General features: G+C 54.2%; 1 protein-coding gene across 1 annotated transcript in view; it reads left to right on the forward strand.

Moving 5' to 3' along the window:
• Positions 1 to 4,637: 4,637 nt before the first annotated feature.
• Positions 4,638 to 20,096, forward strand: part of A2ML1 (alpha-2-macroglobulin like 1) — a 39,348-nt gene continuing 23,889 nt past the window's right edge. Inside the window, exons 1-6 of the mRNA XM_075061944.1 lie at positions 4,638 to 4,688; positions 9,272 to 9,342; positions 10,813 to 10,996; positions 15,504 to 15,666; positions 17,211 to 17,263; positions 19,263 to 19,283. Coding sequence (XP_074918045.1) covers positions 4,638 to 4,688; positions 9,272 to 9,342; positions 10,813 to 10,996; positions 15,504 to 15,666; positions 17,211 to 17,263; positions 19,263 to 19,283 — 543 coding nt within the window. The remainder of the gene's footprint in view (positions 4,689 to 9,271; positions 9,343 to 10,812; positions 10,997 to 15,503; positions 15,667 to 17,210; positions 17,264 to 19,262; positions 19,284 to 20,096) is intronic.

The raw sequence follows: 20,096 nt of genomic DNA on the forward strand, positions 1-20,096 counted from the left end.
TTGTTGCTTTAGGTGTTGGTTAAATACCTTCAGTATTGTTTGGTTTGAGGCAAGGTTGTTTGCATCACTGGTTAGGAAGCTATAATCTGGGAGTGACGTTACATTGGGTGGCTCATGTTTTCATTTGTATTTAATTTTTAATCCCCTAATGCAGGAAGTATTTGCTGAATTGACAATGTTGTGTATTCTTTTCGATATGTTGGTTAGGAGTGGGAACTTAACTAGTTCTCTGCAGCCAGTGTTACTCTATGTCCTGTGACAAAGTTCCTCCTCTACCTTGGTGGGTTTGCTCACCTCAGAGATCTTCCCCTCTGGTGAAGGGGGTCAACTCTTCCTGTTTCTGATCAGAAGTTGGGAGGTTTGGGGGGACCCAGGCCCACCCTCTACTCTGGGTTCCAGCCCAGGGCCCTGTGGATTGCAGCTGTCTATAGTGCCTCCTGTAACAGCTGCATGACAGCTACAACTCCCTGGGCTACTTCCCCATGGCCTCCTCCAAACACCTTCCTCCTGGTGTTTGATAACACTTGTACTCCTTGGACCTCCAGCAGCACACCCTCTCACTCTGAGCTTCTTGTACCTCTTGCTCCCAGCTCCTCACATGCCCCCCACAAACTGAAGTGAGCTCCTTTTTAAACCCGGGTGCCCTGATTAGCCTGCCTTGATTGGTTGCAGGTGTTCTAATCAGCCTGTCTGCCTTAATTGGTTCTAGCAGGTTCCTGATTACTCTAGTGCAGCCCCTGCTCTGGTCACTCAGGGAACAGACACTTGCTTCTCCTGTGGCTATTAGTGGCTCTCCCTTCAACCACTCTGCTGTAGAGGAAGGAGGGAGAGGGCTGCTGCTGTTCCTGCTGGGCACTGGGCCCTTGCTGCTGCTGCTGTTGTTACTGCTGCTGTTCCTGCTCCAGCTGCTCCCCTGGCTGGGCTAGACACGCCCCCCCCTTTCTCTGCTGTCTGTTTGCTGGCTGGCTAGTAGTTCCCCCTCACCTCAGTTACTGCTGTTACTCCACCTATGGCCCCTTGGGGGGTGGGGCCTGCTGGCCTGCTTCCCAGAGAGGAGGGGAATGAGGGACCCCAGCTCCTGTTGCTGAGGACACCATCTGAGCGGGGTCCCTCCTGCCTGGACACCAGACCAACACCACCTGGAGCTGCTGGGGATGCTGTGGCTGTTGCTGGGGAACTGTTGGAGCCCTGAGGAGGAGAAGTAGAAGAGGACCACCTGCTGCTGGAAGACCACGTGAAGACCACTGTGGAGGGGGCTTTTCTGGACTGAGTCTTTTTTGAACTGTGCTCTTGTGGTGGGGGTTTGGACTGTGTTTGCTGGGGCACCAGGGGTGTGGGGTGGAGCCTGCCCCCGGTCCATCTGTGTCCCCCACCACCATTGTTTCCCCCTCCACCATCCCCCCTGGCTGTTTTCCTTCTGCTTCGGACTCCTGCCTTTGGGACTGAGCTGTTCGCCTGGCTCATCATGCCCGCTTCCATCGTTTGGGCCTGCAGGAGCAGCAGCCTATAATTGACTTTTTGGCACAAGTGCCCGTGAGCGCACCACCTTCCCCCTCCCCCTGGACTGACCCCATCCCCTTTGCCACATTTGTCTTTCCCACCTATTTCCCTCTGCGTCCCTGATAGTTCTGCCGCAGCCCTGCAGCTGTCCCCATGATCCCTTTACCCCATTCCCAGCTCGCCCTTCCCCCCCCACCTTGTGCTCCCCAAGCCCTGATTGGTCCCTCCCCTTGTGCGCCCACACCCCTTCCCATGTGCTTGTGCCCTTCCCCTATTTGAGTTTCCCCTTGTTCACTGCACCCCCCATGCCGTTGTCCCCTCGACTCTCTAGTGCAACTAGAGGAGCCGGAACTCCCCTCTGTGTTGGTGACCTGACGCCCTCCCACCCCTAGGTCCTTGGTTGCCCCCCACACCCCTTTAGCCTTCCCTTTCTGGCACCCTCCTCTCCTGCCTGCAGCCTAGCGGGGAGGGGTGGTCGCCTCCTCTCCTTCCCCTCCCCTCTCTGTTTGTCTCCCTCCCCGCTCTCGTTATGGCGGGGGATGCGGTGGGGGAGACCCCTTGCGATGCTCCCACTGTCTCTCCTCCACCTGCCCCTGTGTCCCCTGCCCAAGCCTCTACCTTGTCTGCCGCTGCCGATCCACCTACCACCACCCTTGCTGGGGTGGCGGTGAGTACCAGGGAGACCTCCACTGCTGCCACGTCCCTCACCCCTTCCGATTCGGGGGGAGCCCCCCCAGGCCGGTGGGAAGGATTGGGGTGGGAAGAAGGGTAAGGGCCCCACTAGAAAGGCTAGGCCTTCCATGGCTGAGACTGCCCCCGCTGCCGCGGCCCCGCTACCGGCCGCGGCATCCCTCCCCACTATTCCCTCCACCAGCTCCACGAGTGTCTCTCCCCCGGCCCCCAGGGTGTATGCCCAGGTGGTGGTGGCCCCCCCGCCTGCTGCTGCTCCTCCAACCGCTGAATTCTGCTTCCATCTACAGCAGCCGGGGCCACTTTCCCACCTTGACTGGGAAGCACAGTGTCTGTTGCCTCCTGGTGCCCCTCTCACCCCACGTGGAGACCTACGTGCGGGCGTTGGTGAGGATGGTGGGGCCCACGGCTATCGGGGCGGCCTCCAAAATGTACGGAAAGGTGGTCTTCTTCCTCGCATCGGAGGCCGCCGCACAGGAGGCGGTTGAGATGGGCCTGGCGATGGGGAGCGTGTTCGTCCCCCTGGAGCCGTTGGAAGACCTGGGGGTCCACTTAATCCTGACCTCCATCCCTCCCTTCCTGCCCAATGCCACCCTGTTGCCTGCCCTTTCTGCCCTGGGGCGCCCTATCTCCGTCATCAGCCCTCTCCCCTTGGGCTGCAAGGACCCCGCCCTCCGTCACATCCTCTCGTTCCGCTGGCAAGTGCAGCTTCAACTGCCGCCAGTGGCTGGGAGGTGCTCGAGAGGTCGTTTCTGGTCCCCTACCAGGGAGCCCACTACTGGGTGCCTTATTCAATGGGGGAGGCCTGGTGCTACCTCTGCCAGGTGATGGGCCACGTCCGGAGGGATTGCCCCTTGGCCCAGCATGGAGGAGCATCTGGGACCCCAGAGCCCTGGTATGGTGCTGGCCCTGTCATCACTAGCACCCCTGGCTGCCCGGCACCCGAAGCTGCCCCTCCTCCTCCTTCTCAGTCCCCCACTGTGGAGGAGGGTGCAGTGGGGATACTGCCGGACATGGGAGAGGGCTTGCCCCAGGGGGAAACCTCCCTTGCTTCTGCTGTCCCATCACTGCCTCCCCAAGTCCCTGAGCCATTGCCCTTGCCCCCCGATCCGACCCCTGTTAGCCAGCCCCCGGATGATGCCATGGAGGGCTGGTCCTTAGTGCAGGAGAAGCGGGGCAAGCGGAAGGCTCGAGCCTCCTTACGTCCTTCGGATTCGGAGGCCCCCAGGAAGAGCAGGAAGGGAGGCACCGATGACGAGCCTTCCGCCTTACCCTCTGATGACTCCCGTTCTGTGGTGCTGGCTGGGGACATCGTGGCAGCACCGGAAGGTAACACCACCCCTCCTCCGGGGTCCCTTCCCGTGGAAGCCCCCGAGGGAGCCTCTCTTGCCCCCTTCCCACTCAGAACCTCTGTGAGCGCCGACGTGGGTATCGCCTCAGGTGCTGGTGGGGAGGGCCCTGGGGTGGTGGAAGAGGATTTCCCTTCCATCTACGAGGAGATCGAGGCCCTGGGTCTGACCCCGGTCACGCAGGGGGATGCCGACCCTCTGTCAGCAGGCCTCGATCTGGGTGACCTCACCACGGCCCCTCTGTCTCCGAGTTCCCTTCCCCTGACCACTGCTTCTGCTCCCGCTTCTGAGGGTCCCCTGGAATCTTCCATCAGCCTGGCTGCGGGTGGCACTCTGTTGACGGCCGCCGAGCCCATTGGGGCGACAGCCAGTGCCCCGCTGTCGAGACCCAGTTCCCAGGGGGTGTCCCTCTTGGGTGTGGAGGACCCACCCTCCTTCCTAGGCAGGGACCCCATTGACGAACATCTATCTCCAGATGCCGAGGCTGCCCACGTGCCACTCTGGCTGCGCCCGGCATCATTAGGGGTCCCCTTCCCACTTCCCAGATCCCTGAGCCTGACCAGAAGGAGCCACCGTCCAGTGGCTCACCTTTGGCTCAGGATCCTGCCTCTACCCCCTTCCCAGATTCTCTCCCTGATCCTCGCCCTACTCTTGTTAGCCCTGTCCTTGTCCCCCGCCACCTCCTGTGATGCCAGTGCTGCCCCTCGGAATACCCCCCAGGGAGCGGCTTCACTAGTTTTTCCTTGTCCCGACCCACCAGGGGCTGCTGTTCTCCTTCCACCGCCCCTTGTTGAACTGGAGAGCGGGGCAGGTCGCGTGGCGTTGGCCCATCGGACGCCACGTCGGGGGTCTGCCCCCTGCTTGCCCACCTCGGTGAGCCATGGGGCTGTGACGGGGGGCCCACTGGGGGACAGTCGTCGATCAGTGACCCCGCCCCCCCATGCGCTGAGGAAGGAACTGCGGGAGTTTCTTGAGGACGTCCTTGGCTCCTGTAACAAAGTCCAGCTTGCGCTCTGGCGGTGGGGGGATTTCCATCACATCCTCCGGGCAGTAAGGGTCCTCATGGGGGAAGGTAAGAGGACTGGGAAGCAGGCCGCCATGGCCTACCAGCGGGTTCGCCTCTTCCATGATTCTTTACTCACCTACGGGGTAGGTCATGGATTGCTGTGCGGCCTGCCGGAGGCCGTGGGTGTGTCTGCTGGCGAGGATCCCCTCCAGCCCTCCTCATGGCGCCGATCATCTTTGCACTTTAAACACCCGGGGCTGTAGGATGGGTCTCTGCAGGAGCCAGGTGCTCTCCTTCCTCCGGCAGGGGGGGTACTCTGTGGTTTTCCTGCAGGAGACCCATACGGATCCTGCCGCTGAAGCTAGCTGGCAGCTGGAGTTGGGGGACGGGGCCTACTTTAACCACTTCTTGGTTTGCGCGGCTGGAGTGGCGACCCTGTTCTCCCCCGACCTACGGCCCGAGGTGCTGGGCTCACGAAGGCTGTGCCAGGCCGCCTGCTGCACCTCCAGGTTCACATGGAGGGGCTTGTGGTTAATCTTGTCAACGTTTATGCTCTGACATCGGACCCGGAGAGGTTGCGTTTTTATCAGCAGGCGCCGCCTTCCTCGGCTCCCTGGATCCTCGTGAGTGTCTGGTCCTGGGAGGGGACTTTAACACCACCCTTGTGGAACGGGACCGCTCGGGGACTGAGCAGTGTCCGGCCGCTTCGGACGTCCTCCAGGAGATCATCGAACACCACTCCCTGGTGGATGTCTGGTGTGACCACCACCCGGACGACGTCTCGACGTTCACCTTCGTCCGGGTGGAGGCCCATCGGTCGTGCATTTACCTGTCACGTTTCCACCTTTCAAGGGCCCACTCCTCCAGTGTTCGGCCGGCCCTCTTTTCGGATCACCACCTTGCCACCTTGATGGCCTCTCTCTGCGAGGAGAGGCCGGGGCCGGCCTATTGGCACTTTAATAATAGTTTGCTGGAGGATGCGGGCTTCGTGGCGTCCTTCCGGGAGTTCTGGCTGGCCTGGCGAGGGCAGCGGCGCGCCTTTTCCTCGGCGCGGCGGTGGTGGGATCTGGGGAAGGTGCGCGCCCGGCTCTTCTGCCGTGACTACACCCGGGGCGCCAGCCGGCGGAGGGATGCGGCCATAGAGCAGCTGGAGCGGGAGGTCTTGGAGCTGGAGAGGCGTCTGGCCGCCAGCCCCGAGGATCCATCCCTCTGCGGAGCGTGCCGGGAGAAGCGGGAGGAGCTTCGAGCCCTCGAGGACCATCGGGCCCGGGGAGCTTTTGTTCGATCCCGCATCCGCCTCCTTCGGGAGATGGACCGCGGCTCCCGCTTCTTCTACGCCCTGGAGAAAAGGAGGGGGGCCAAGAAACACGTCACCTGCCTCCTGGCGGAGGACGGCACCCCCCTCACGGACCCGGCGGAGATGTGCGGGAGGGCCAGGGCCTTCTACGCGGCCCTTTTCTCCCCGGATCCGACCGATCCTAACGCTTGCAGAGTACTCTGGGACGGGCTCCCGACGGTCGGCACGGGCGACCGGGACCGGCTGGAGCTGCCTCTCACTCTGGCCGAGTTCTCGGAAGCCCTCCGTCGCATGCCCACCAATAAATCTCCGGGCATGGACGGGCTGACCGTGGAGTTCTACCGCGTGTTCTGGGACGTTCTCGGCCCAGACCTGGTCACCGTCTGGGCCGAGTCTTTGCAGAGCGGGGTCCTCCCTCTCTCGTGCAGGCGAGCCGTGCTCGCCTTATTGCCGAAGAGGGGGGACCTCCGCGATTTACGGAATTGGCGTCCCATCTCGCTCCTCAGCACGGACTACAAAATCATTGCAAAGGCCATCTCGCTACGTCTAGGGTCCGTGCTGGCGGACGTGGTCCATCCAGACCAGACCTACACCGTCCCGGGCCGCACTATCTTTGATAACTTGTATCTGGTCCGGGACCTTCTGGAATTAGGGTGTAGGGATGGTCTGTCGTTCGCCCTCTTGTCCCTGGATCAGGAGAAGGCGTTCGACAGGATGGATCACGGGTATCTCCTGGGTACTCTGCGAGCGTTCGGCTTCGGACCCCGTTTTGTGGGTTTTCTCCAGGTGCTGTACGCTTCTGCGGAGTGTCTGTTCAGGCTCAACTGGACCCTGACCGAGCCGGTCAGCTTCGGGAGGGGAGTGCGGCAGGGGTGCCCCCTCTCGGGCCAGCTGTACGCCCTGGCGATCGAGCCCTTCCTCTGTCTCCTCCGCGAGAGGTTGACGGGGTTGGTGCTTCGGGAGCCGGAGCTGCGGCTGGTCCTGTCGGCGTACGCTGACGATGTGCTCCTCGTGGTCCAGGACCCGGGCGACTTGGCGCGGGTGGAGGCTTGCCAGGCTGTGTACTCGGCGGCCTCCTCCGCCCGGGTTAACTGGGTCAAGAGCTCTGGCCTGGTGGTCGGGGACGGGTGGCAGGCGAGCTCCCTCCCACCCGCGCTTCAGGCCATCCGGTGGAGCACGGGTCCACTGCTCTATCTCGGCGTTTACCTTTCTGCCGTGCATCCGTCTCTGCCAGAGAACTGGGACGGTTTGGCGGGCAGGGTGACGGAGCGGCTCCGGAAATAGACAAGACTACTCCGGTGCCTCTCCCTTTGGGGGAGGGCACTGGTGCTTAATCAACTGGTCCTGTCCATGCTCTGGTACCGGCTCAACACCCTGGTCCCAGCCCCAGATTTCCTGGCCAACCTCCGGACGGCGATTCTGGAGCTCTTTTGGTGAGGGATGCACTGGGTCTCTGCAGGGGTCCTCCACCTGCCCCTAGAGGAGGGGAGGCAGGGCCTGAAGTGCCTACATACTCAGGTCCATGTCTTCCGCCTCCAGGCCCTGCAAAGGCTCCTGTATAGTGCAGGTAGTCCGGCGTGGAGCATATTGGCCGCACTTCCTTCCTCCGCCGCTTCTGAGGGCTCCGATACGACCAGCAGCTCTTTTACCTCCATCTGAGAGATCTTCCATGAGACCTCTTCGGGCTTCTGGGCTTCTACCAAGACCTCCTCCGGACCTGGAAGCTCTTTTCAATAACCAGGTCCATGGCGGTCACCGTGGGGGCCGACCTCCTCGCGGAGCCCCTGCTACACAATCCCCAGCTTCGTGTGCAGGTGGCGGAGTTCCCCGCGGTGCGCCAAAGGCTGGTCTTAGCGGGAGTCACCAGGGTCGGAGACCTCCTGAACTACGACCGGGGAGACTGGCTGGATTCCCTGATGCTCACTCAGTGCATGGGGCTTTCCAGAGCTCGTACTCCCCGGCGCGTACTTCAGGAGGTGAAGGCCGCTTTACTGCCTGCTGCTTGGGCTTACCTCGACCAGGTCCTGCGAGAGGGCACGCCCCACCCACCCTCCACCCCAGGCCTTGTGGACATTTTTATTGGGCCCCTGCCCCGTGGACCCAATCAGCCCCCTCACCCTTTCACTGCGAGCCGGCTGCATGATCTGCAGCCTGTTCTGTTCCAGGCCATGCCACGGAAACATCTGTACACGCTCATGCTCCACACCCTTCACTACTTCACCCTCGCGTCCCGCCCCGATACCAAATGGTGGGACCTTTTGCCACTTCTCGAGGGTGAGAAGCCCCGGTGGGCCAGCTTGTACTTTACCCTGGTCCCGAGGCCCGCCGGGGATGTCAGTTGGCGGCTCCTTCACGGGCTGTGAGTACGGGCATGTACTTGGCACTGTTCACCCCTGTCCCTAACACCTGTCCTTTCTGTGGCGAGAAGGAGACCTTGGCGCACATTTATTTGGAGTGCGCCAGGTTGCAGCCCCTGTTCCGGTTCCTCTTGAATATCTTATTGTGTTTTTGGTTGCACGTTTCCCCTCGCCTTTTTATCTACACACTCCCCAACCGTGGCCCCACAAAGTCGCAGGATCTCCTTATCAACCTCCTCTTAGCCCTGGCCAAATTAGCCATCTAAAACACTAGGGAGAGGAGGTTGGCCGATGGGATTTCCTGCGACTGTGGGGCCTATTTCTGCTTCTCTGTCCGTTCACGCATCCGGGCAGAGTTCCTCTGGGCAGCGTCCACTGGCTCCCTTGACGCCTTCGAGGAGCAGTGGGTGTTGTCTGGGGTTCTCTGCCCAGTGTCCCCATCGGGTTCCCTTCATTTAGCCCTATGACCTCACTCCCAATCCTGTTTTTTTCATTAGTTGTCCGACGGAATTGCTTGGTGTCCTAGACCTGTGGATCCTCCCCTTAGGCTGGGGGAGGTCCTTTAGAAGTGGGCGGGCTTTGCCTGCCCACCCTTTAGATACCAATAGGACCAGATTCCTGTACCCCACTGGTCTGGGTCTGTCACAGTACATATGAGCTCTCTTTCACTCACGCACACATATTGTGCATACTGCACTTATACACATAATGTATATACTCCTTAGTTCTGGCAAATTCAGAGAGAAAAGGCCTGAGTTTAAGTCGTTTTTCCAGCTTTTCAGAACTCGTTTGTCTCCATTCCAGTCCAGAATAAGCTTCCTTCACAGGTTAAATCTGAACTCCCCACCCTCCCTTCTCCAACTCTTGATTGGTGGATTGTCTTCCATACCTGACTAGGCAAGAAGTCTTCTTTAGAGTCACACCCCTGACAGAATGAGGATATAAGACCGGTACCACATAAACTGAGAGCCAGAGAGAAAGTGGCTTAGACTCTGTTCTTCTCTCTCCTCTTCAACTTGAATCCTACCCAGAGGCTTCTAGGTAGCTCACTTTGGGGTGTTGCTTGTGGCAGGAGATGTGGCTTCTTCTCCTCAGCACCCTGGCCCTACTTCTCCAATCTGCTGTCCTGGATGACCCTGTCCCGTAAGTCACTGTGGGGTTAGGGATTGGCTCCAGCTCTTTGACTGTGGAGAAGAAGAGGATAAGGGGTTGGGAGGAAGAAGCAAATTGCTGTGGGGGAAAGTGGAGGGCACTTTGGTGGCTAGAGGCATTACAAATGCCTAGAGTAGGTTGAGGGGGTAGATTGTTGGGGAGGAGATGAGAAGTGGGAGTAAGGAGGTTGGGACAAATGTTTGAGGGTGATGGGTAGGGGTGGGTGTGATGAAGATGGTTGGCAGATAGGAAAGAGGGAATATCAATTGACACAGTCAGGGAAGCAGGCAATTGGTTAGATATGAGGGATCAGGAATGGTACTTGGTTGGAGGCGGGAATGGGTAGGTGGAGGAGGGACAGTTTGTTGAAGGAAGGAACAGGAGGTGCACATGGACAGTTGTGAATGCTGTGAGGGAGTCTGTAGGGAGCGGAGAAATAAAGGCAGGTTTTCCAAGACCCCCAGGTGGAGTAAGATGAGGGGAGGCAGGCAAGAGAAGAAGCTGGAGATTTTTTTTATGGTTCAGAATGTGGGGGACAGAGAAACCTGTTGGAAGTCTGGTGTCAGTGCTGGGTGGAGACTCACTGACTAAAGCAGTTAAGTTATAAGACCAGGTCTGGGGTCTCTTGTTCCTTGATTCCTGGCATTTCTCTCCTTTCCCTTGTTCTTTATATCTCCAAAGTGGTGAAATTTTCATGTTGACACCATCCCCTCTAACCTCCCCAGATATCATCCTCTGTGCCACCACTGGCTGTTGCTAGGGAGATAGTTAGGGTGTCACAAAGGGCAGGTAACTTCTTAGGCAAAGAATTGCAGCATGTCAGAGGGAGTCCCAGCTGGAGATGGTTTTCTTTGCGTTTGGTTTCCCATATCTCTCCCTCTGTCCAGTCCTTGTGTTTCTTCACTGAGAAGTACTATGATAATGGAAAATGGTTGCACAGAGAAAATTAACCAAGGTACATCAGCCCTATAAGACATGTTGTCATGCAGTGCAACATTACTACCAGTAGTCAAGGAGACTATTGTGATGTCACAGAGGGTGACAGAATCTGGCAAAGAGCTGCTTTGATTGGAAAGCAGAAACCAAAACTGACAAAGGCAGCCTCAACCCCCCTTGAGAGATAGTAGAGATTTTCCAAGCCTCTCCCAGTGAGGGGTGGGTGTGTCTCCCTGTGGAGGCTGCCAGACAGTGTTGCTGTGGTGTGCCTGACTATCTCCTGTAGATCCCCAGGAAGAGGTGACACTTGAGAAACTGAGAGAGTATGGTGAGGGAGAGAAACTCAGCCTGTCTCCCGTGCCAGGGAAGGAGGCTTCTGCATAAATCAACTCTAAGTTCACAAGCAGCCAGCTAGGTTGGTACAGTTTATCGGTCAATCAGAGAACTTGATTCCCTGGGAATGTTTTAAAAGCAACACACATGGTTAAATCCTTCCCTCTGATTCTTTCTCTCTCCTTGCTCAAGGAACTATGTGGTTGTGCTGCCAGCGCGGCTGAGCTATCCCTCCACAGAGAAGGTCTGCATGGACTTGAGTAACGTGAAGAGCTCCATGCTGTTCAGTATCACCCTGGAGACCAAGATCAAGACCTACAAGCTGCTGGATAGATTTGTCTGGGAGAAGAGACAGCTCAAATGCTTCAGCTTCCCAGTAAGTATCTGCGGGACTTTCAGATAGTGTGAGTTGGATGCGAGTGTGCTTGTGGAGCTTCCTTACTGCTTGGCTTGGCTAATGTACCTGTGTGAAGATGTTTACTGGTGTGACTGGTATAGAAGGACATGCCTTGGTATTCAAATACCTGTTGTGACATACCAGAGTACAATTCAGACTTCTGTGCAGCTGCGTTAGCCTGCCCTGCAATGCTGGGTGCTTTGCAGTACTTTGCAGCAGTAGCTCCCACCTGGGTCGCTCAGAAACAGCCTTCCATTATAAAAGCCACACCCTGAGTGTCTGTGTGTAACTGCAGCTTGCCAATCACACTTGGGTTACATTTTGGCTCTCACCAGCCTTGTAGATCCCCAGGAAGGGGTGACACTACAGGGTGACCCTAACACACTCTCAGTCTTAGATTTCTCCCCAGAAATCTATGTCCTGTACTGCCCAGCCCTCTCATAGACTATACAAGCTATATTAGGTCTGTTATTTCCTTTAAAAGGAACAATATGCACACAACTTGCCGCTCCAAATGGAGTTTCCAAAACACTTCAATTTAAATACTCTGGAGTAGATAAAACAATATAACAAGGTTATTAATTACATAGAGATTTTAAGTGAGTACAAGTAGTGAGGCATAAGTCAGAAACAGTTACAAGAAAGAGAAAATGCAACAGGTGCCTAACTTAACAAACTATGTTAAAATCTAAGCAAAGGTGTTTTTGTTGTCCCTCCCACCCCTCTGCTTTCAGCAGTCTTACTGACCAAACTTGTGAGGTCAGGACCACTCCCCCTAGTCCATCAGCTGTGTCTTTTATGCCTTCAGGTGTAGCGAAGCAATGGAAAGAGAGGAGGGTGGCTCGTGGTGTTTCTCCCTCCTTTTTGTAATTTCAGTCTTTCTTGAAAAACATTTCCAGCTGGTTACCAGGAGACAAAGTCTATGCAGGGGAAGGATGTTCCTTGCTACTTTTCCCCCCCCCACCACCTGTTAGAGCTTCCTTTGCATCCCTTGCTGCTTGACTCTATTTACTGCTTAAATGCAAGTTAAGCAGAGCACATATTCCTTTGTCTGAGACAGACCTGTTTGCCAATCTCAGTTTGGAACGTGTTAATACGTTATAAGATTCCACTTATGGCATTAACATATAATGTTGCCACACATATTTTGTCAGGACGACACTGATCAGTAACTTGAGTTTTCAAACAATACCTTATAAGGCATACTTTGTACAAAGATTATTACAACAGAGTGTAGGGTGTGAATATGGGGGTACATTCTGTCACACCTGTGTTCATTTCAACTGTGCTGATACCTCTGAGTCATCTCTCTTGGATCTTTCTCTAGTGTGCTGTGAGGGAATAGGAGCCAGAGAGAAAGAAGCAGGCAGGTAAATTCTGGTCACTTACTCCATTGCAGTGACAGGGGAAGCTGGGAGGAGAGGGAGGAAAAGTAGTGGGATGCTGGGTAAATGGGAAGGGTGTTGGCAACATTTTAGCCAGTGCTAGCTCCACAATCTGATGCCCAGTGCCTGGAGTAGGGGCAGATACCAACACACGTGATTGCCTGAGGGATGATGACTGTATGGAGCCATCTCTGTCCTTGTTGCAGAAGATAGCATTTGTCCCACAGCTATATGGGTTTGCCTTAAGAAAGCTATTGTTTCAGGCAACATCACTACCATGCCAACACTCAGTTCATGTTTGGAAGGTCTTCTTCACAACCATGAGGGCTAGAGGCTTAACTTTTTTTAAGGAAGGCTGAGATTCTGGAACACAACTCTGTGGCAACTTGAAAAGACCACCATAGGTATGCAGCTGTTCATTAGGCTGCATAATTGTATGCTAAGGGGTCCTGAAAACACCATGTCTTGTTAATTTAATTTACATAACAAGCATAGAATCGTAGAACTGGAAGAGACCTTGAGAGGTCATCTAGTCCAATCCCCTGCACTCATGGCAGGACCAAGTGTTATCTACACCATCCCTGACAGGTGTCTGTCTCACCTGCTCTTAAAAATCTCCAATAATGGAGATTCCACAATCTCCCTAGGGAATTTGTTCCAGTGCTTAACTACCCTGATGATGTCCAACCTAAACTGCCCTTGCTGCAATTTAAGCCTATTGCCTCTTGTCCTGTCCTCAGAGGTTAAAGAAAACAATGTTTCTCCCACCTCCTTGTTACAACCTTTTATGGACTCGAAAACTGTTTTGTACCCCTAAGGCTTCTCTTCTCCAGACTGAAAATATTGGATTTGTTCTATCTTTAATCGTTTTTGTTGCTCTTCTCTGGACTTTCTCTAATTTGTCCACATCTTTCCTGAAATGTGGTGCCCAGAACTAGACACAATACTCCAGCTGAGGCCTAATTAGAGTGGAAGAATTACTTTCTCGTGTCTTGCTCACAACAGTCCTGCTAATATCCCAGTAGTATGTTTAGTGTGTGTGTGGTGTGTTTTTTTTTTGTTTTTGTTTTTGTTTGCAACAGTGTTACTGTTGATTCCTATTAGCTTGTAATCCAGTGTGGCCTCCAGATCCCTTTCTGCAGTACTCCTTCCTAGGCAGTCATTTCCCATTTTGTATGTGTGCAACTGATTTGTTCCTCCTTAAATTAAGTACTTCAGACCATTTCTCCAGTGTGTCCAGAACACTTTGAATTTGAATCCTGTCCTCCAAAGCACTTGCAACCCCTCCCAGCTTGGTATTGTCTGCAAACTCTAAGTGTACTGTCTATGCCATTATCTAAATCATTGATGAAGATATTGCAGAGATCCAGACCCAGGACTGCTCCCAGTGGACCCTGCTTGATATACACCCACTTCATGTATAAGGAAGCTGAATGAAACCCTTTTATTTTCTTATGTGCATATGTTCTCCTTGTTGCCCAAAGACAGGCCCCAAAATTCAGTTCTAGAAGACTGCAAGTAGGCTCCTCGCTAGTTGTACAGAGCAGTGCACTGACCGGGTGCGCACACACATTCACTAACAGGTGTGGTTAATGAGCAAGTCCAGTGATATTACGGCCCCCAGGGAAAGGTTTTTGTGGCACTGTAGCAAGAAGCTCTTCCTGCCCCAAGCTTATGTTGTGCCAATGTCAACACACGTCACAGCCCTTGGACACTTCCCACTGGCAATTCGCATGTTCTGCAAAGTGTTTTATTATAAACAAACTCTGGGTGGTTGCAAATGATAGACAAGAAAGCTGGGCAGTGGGCTCATGGTCAGGTACCCCATTGAGTCAGCTCTATTTTAACTCTCCCCTGCCCACTATGAATACAAGGAGAGAGAGAAATGGTGCTGGTTTGCAGACTGTGCAGGACTGTGCTATGCCAATCACTGAAGCGCAAGCTGTTACTCTTGGTCTCTTATCCCCTAGGGTGACCAGACAGCAAGTGTGAAAAATCAGGACAGGGGGTGGGGGCTAATAGGAGCCTATATAAGAAAAAGACCCCAAAATCAGGATATCTGGTCACCCTATTTCCCGCCCCCCCCCCCCACTCATTAATGCAGAGTAACTGAAGTGTAATGGTCTCTGGGAGGAAGGCAGCACATGATGTTGGTGGAGATGGGTTGTCTGGGGCATTTAATGAAGTAGGTATTGTGTTGATTATTAGTGCCCAGATTCCCTTTGTGTCTTCCTCCTCTTCCCACCTCATGCCTGGCAGCTCCCAGCACGTGCCCTAGTCAGGACTGGCTCTAGTGTTTTTAGCGCCCTAGGTGCACAACCATTTCGCCGCCCCGTGCGCTGGTCCCACGGCTCCGGTGGAACTGCCATAGCCGTGCCTGCGGGAGGCCCACCAGAGCCACGGGAGCAGCGGACCGTCCGCAGGAATGCCTGCGGCAGCGCCACTGCAGCTGCGGGACCAGGGGACCCTCTGCAGGCACGACTGTGGCAGGTCCACCGGAGCTGCCTGCCGCCCCCCCCCCCCCCCCGGCAAAATGCCGCCCCCCAATAATCCTGGTGCCCTAGGCAATCGCCTAGGCCACCTAAATGGAAGCGCTAGCCCTGGCCCTAGTATTTGGTACTGCTCTAGGTGTGTGTTCATTTTGATGCTTGGTGAAGGAGCCACAGGCTGGTAACTATTGTCTTGTTCAGTCCGCTGAAAGATGACAAAGGCCAGATCTGTGCAGCTAATGGCACTGGTGAAGCCCTAACTCAGCACATCTTTGAGTTGATAAATACTCTTCACCCAGCAATAACCTGGGGGAGAGAGCTGGAGCCCACTTTCACCGGCTTCTTGACACTTTCACAGTATGTAACGAATCCATATGCAGCACCTAGTAGTCACAACTACCATATAAGTCACACTCTCATGTGTTCTTGGAGCTGAAGGAGCTCCAAGAACACAGACCTCTTCAGCTGAAGGGAGAAGTCACTCAGCTGGCCGCAGAAGTAGGTTCCTTATCTCCTCTGTGGGGATTACTCACTAGTGGGCAATGTGATCATTAATTTCCTCCTCCAAGGATTGTGCCTAACTCTCCTAATGTTGTTTCCTATGTATCCCAGGTCCCACCTCCTTCAGGGGGCACTGAGGAAGTCACTACCATTCAGCTGTCTGTACGTGGGGGCAAGAGCAAGATAACTGAGAAGAAACAAGTCCTGATTCAGAGGGCCAACAACAGCACTTTTGTGCAGACTGACAAGCCTCTCTATATGCCAGGACAGTTGGGTAAGAAGGGATCTGCCCTGAGGGATTTCCTTTCTCTGTGTTTGTGTGCATGCAGATGTGCCATTGGGTGTGCAGTTGTGAGCGTTTTTTCTTTGTGTTAGTGAAAATGAGCATAACTTGCAGATGAGAATGTTGCGTTTGTATGCACTTGTGTTTGCAAGTGCGTGGGCAGGGGAAGTGGCTTTTGGTGCATGTATGTTTGCAGATGTACACATACACTTCAGGTGCATATGACGAGGTATTTGTCTACAAGCTGGTATATAAGCAGTGTTTATCCTCCGGTGAGTACACGTCTGCAGATCTATTCACACCTAGAGGTTGGCGTGTGCAGAGATCTGCAAGTGTTATGAGTGCATGGTAGCTGAAGGGCTGTGTGTGTTTCTGCACCAGTGTGCACATGTGAGTTTGCAAGTGTACACGTGTCTGGAGATGTTTGTTACAGATGTTGGGGTGAGTATGCCAATGCCAATGTATCTGCTGGTGTGTGCTACTAGTCTAGAATTTTTCCTTTCCAGTGAGCTCCCTGAGAAGCTGCGCAGCTATCAGCAGAGCTATGGCCTGTTTAGGGAGGGATGTGTGTGTAGGTGGTGTGGTTTTTTTTTTTGTTTGTTTTTGTTTTTTGTTTTTTTTCCTCTCTCTCTCCCTTTTCACAAACCCTGACAAACAGATTATTTTTCTTAAAAGTTCTCACAGGCTCCTCCCACACAGCCAAAATAAACTCATCCCATTTCACACCGAAAACACCTGTTGCCTTTCAGCTTCATCTCTTCAGAACCTTGTAAAACAGATGAAGTGGAAATACCAGACCAGTGGTTCTCAACTATATATTTTTAAACCCAGGGACCCCTAAACTTAAATAGACAAACCTGCAGACCCCAAACCAGAGGTGCTTGGGGCGGGGGGGGGGCACACAGGGTTACACCCACCACCACCCTCACTGATTTCTGCCTTCCATTGGCTGTGCTCCCTGCTCTGCTGAGGTAGCAGGGCAGTGGAATGGTGTCTCCTTGTCTAGCTGCTGCCTGCTCATGGAGTCAGTGGCTGTGAGGCAACCCCCCCCCCCCCCCCCCCCCGATGGCAGGGGGAGATCTCTCTTCTGCAGTGATGCTTCAATTTTGGGTTGCACCTCCCCTCCCTCCTACAACTCAGACAGGCTGAGTGGCCTGCTGAGTTGAGTTGGGGAGGGTGGAGGTGGCACTACCTCCTTGAGCTCCATCGTGTGAGGTTGAAGCTTGATCCTTGGTGGACCCCCTGAAACCTCGTCTCAGACCCTGTTTGAGAACCAGTGCACTAGACCCACCTCCACACCACGCTTCCCCAAAATACTTCCTAAGTTCTTTTTCTCCTTGCTACATATTTTCCCCCCAATCCCTGTCTTCAAAGCCCATCAAACCCTCAAATACTTAATGCCTCAAACTATGAGGCTTCAGGGAACATGCAGAAATGATGCCTTGAACCTGTGTATGCAACTGGGATTGGGGAGACTGGCTTGGATCCTCACATGAAGATTAGTCTAAAGGCATTTTATTTTTTCCCATTTGCAGTGAGGTTTCGAATTGTCACTTTGAACAGCAATTTCATCCCACTGAATGACAAGGTGAGCAATGTGGCAGGGGAAGAGGAGAGAGGGAGATAGAAGGTAGTGTGTGGGGAGAGCCTTTCTTTGCTTCTGCCCTGGGGCAGAGGGCTTTATACCTCAGGAGTACCAATCTGGGATCTCTCAGCAGCTCCAAGAGTTAGAATTTTCAGAAGGGATCTGGGATTTCCCCTTAGTTAAACTCCCTTCCTGTTGTAACCCATCCCTGGCCCCCAGATCCAAACCAGAATCAGGTGGCTTCTGAGTGCTGCCAGCACTGAGCTGCCCACTGCAGCCCGGGCACCTCATTCCCCTGAGGTATGGGAGCTGCTCCAGGAAATTGAATTGTGAGAAATATGATGGTGTCCTGTAATATCCTGGATAAATCTTGTGGAATTAAGTTAAACCTTCCTGAATTTAAGTTTAATATCTGCGGGCAGGAGTCTATTGTATTAAACGACTGGTTTATGTATCCTTGTGAGCCATGGATTGTATGTATTTCCATGGGGAGGGTAAATACAGCCCCTCCAGGAGCTGGTAACAGTGGGCAGTACTTAAGCAAATTCATTCAGGCTGTCACCCCTTCAGAGAAGCGCCATCACCTGCAGAGGCTCACATGTACTAGTTCAAGATGGATTATGCAGAGACCAGCAGACAATGAAAGGATTGGGGATAGTTGAAACTCAGATTACTTGTCTCCCGGCCTTCTTTCTGCTCCAGCACACGGACAGGATCCCCTGTCTAAGGGGGCCCCAATCCTTAGGGAAGGAATGGAAGGACTTTGGCCTACCATGGCCCCCATAAGGCTGGGTTATTCTGCTGAGCAAAGGGTGTTAGGAACTTGAAGCTACAGGAAAACCCCAGAGTGGGTGAGCTTTGATTAGTTTATTAAAATGCAGGGAGGTTCTTCTGTCTTCTCTGTAATGCTTTCAGTATAAAATGTGCTTGCTTAGAAGAAGCTATGTAGTAGATACGCTCTAAAGAGAAGGTAAAAGAGGCCTGGTTAGACAGTCTGACTTTGCTGAGGATATCACTGTAGGTAGCCTGGAAACAACCTGGAAACAACCTGGTCAGGAGCAAGAGAAAGAAGTGTCTTCACCCAAGAGAGGTGACATTTGGGGAGCCAGAAGCCTAGAGTGGGTGCCCTTGCTGGACCATAGAGGGGGAACAGGAGAAGTTGCTCTGCCCTGTGACGCAACCACCTTCCCTGAAGCTGCCTAGGAAATTGTTTAAGAGTTATTAGCGTAAAACTAAAACAGGGAAAAGCAGCCAGCCAAACTGAGGAAGGCACACGAGGCTCCTCTTTTTTGCCAAATGGAACTCTTCCTCCTGCAACCTCCCCTGGGGTCTGTGGGAAGTGTCCTGGCAACTTTGGAAGTTTTGAAAAGGGAGTGGGGATCATTATTTGCATACTTTCAAGCCTTGTAAGGAACAAGAGAGGTTGATCTGAGCTCACATTGCTGGGAGGCACAGGCACTGACTTTCTAATGTGCCAGCACTCCACACTGCTCCAGGCTTCTTTCCCCCCTCCCCCCTGTGCCTCCTGCATGCCACTGAACAGCTGATCACTGGTGCATGGGAGGTGCTTTTGGGGAGGAGGAGGGAGGCGCTGATGGGCAGGGCCACTGGGAGGCGCTGGGTGGGAAGGAGCTGATCAGGAGGAGGGGGGCTGCCAAGCACCCATTGTGGTTTTTTGTTTGAGGTTTGGTTTTTTTTTTTCCCATTGGTGCTCCCGCCCCGGAGCACCCACATAATTGGTGCCTATGCTTGGAGGTTCCTGTTGTTACTGTAACAAAACATGTGCCACATGCTGCACGCTGTGGCCACTCAGAACTTCATGGCAACAGCAGGGCTCGAACTCGGATGTGTGAATGCCCAAGCCCTGAGCACAATCTCATGGACTTAAGAGTAGGGATGGATTTGGCTTCACCTCTCAGGGTGGAGGAGGTCCCAGCCGGTGCAGCAGGTTCTGTTCCCTGCAACAATACAAAGATCACTAATGTCTGGTTTTCTCTTTCAGTACCCACTGGTGGAGCTGAAGGTCAGTGGTCCCCATATGCATACTGAGATGCCTCTGTTCTCCATTCCTTTCCCTTCACACACACATGAGAGATCAAGACTGTGACTCACTCAGGTCTCCTGCATGGCAGTGCTGACCACCCCCGCCTGGAGCGTAGCTGGCCCTCTTCCTGCAGCTCTCGGCTGTGAGAAGCGTGCATTGGAACTATTGTCTCCTGCATAGCAATATACAGTAGTAACCTGCAGGGGGTGCCAGACTGGACCCCCTCACTATTCCCATCTTCCCACCAGCACTGACAGACTAGAAACAGGGTCTCCCGCACAGCAGCAGAGATTGCTAATCTCTAGGGAAATGGAGCCTCACTCTCTCACCCTGCAGAGCAATAATCTGCTGGGGTCATCTAGCCCTGCCTCCACAGCTTCCTCAGTTCCTACCAGCCTGTGGAGAACCTGAGACCAGGACAGGGAATCAACCTCAGGTCATGCACAGTAAACAACAGTGTGAACTTTAGGGCACCCAGAGCCCAGTGACAGCAGCAATTCTAACCCCTGCCAGCTCCAAGAGAGTGAGGCCAGGTCAGGGAATGGGAGCCAGGTCTCCCACCAACCAGTAAAGGGCACTACCCCTAGGGCACAGAGTTCAGCCTCTGCAGTGCTCACAGCCTCTGCTGGCCCCTGAAGAGCAAGAGACCAGGCCTGGAACCCTGGTCTCCTGCATGATGGTACTCTGCACGACCAACCAGGGCCAGCTCCAGGCACCAGCGAAGGAAGCAGGTACTTGGAGCAGCCAATGGAAAGGGACAACATGTCCAGGAATTCAGCGGCAGGTCCCTCA

The sequence above is a fragment of the Chelonoidis abingdonii genome, chromosome 1 (genome assembly GCF_003597395.2).
Source record: "Chelonoidis abingdonii isolate Lonesome George chromosome 1, CheloAbing_2.0, whole genome shotgun sequence".
Taxonomy (NCBI): domain Eukaryota; kingdom Metazoa; phylum Chordata; order Testudines; family Testudinidae; genus Chelonoidis; species Chelonoidis abingdonii.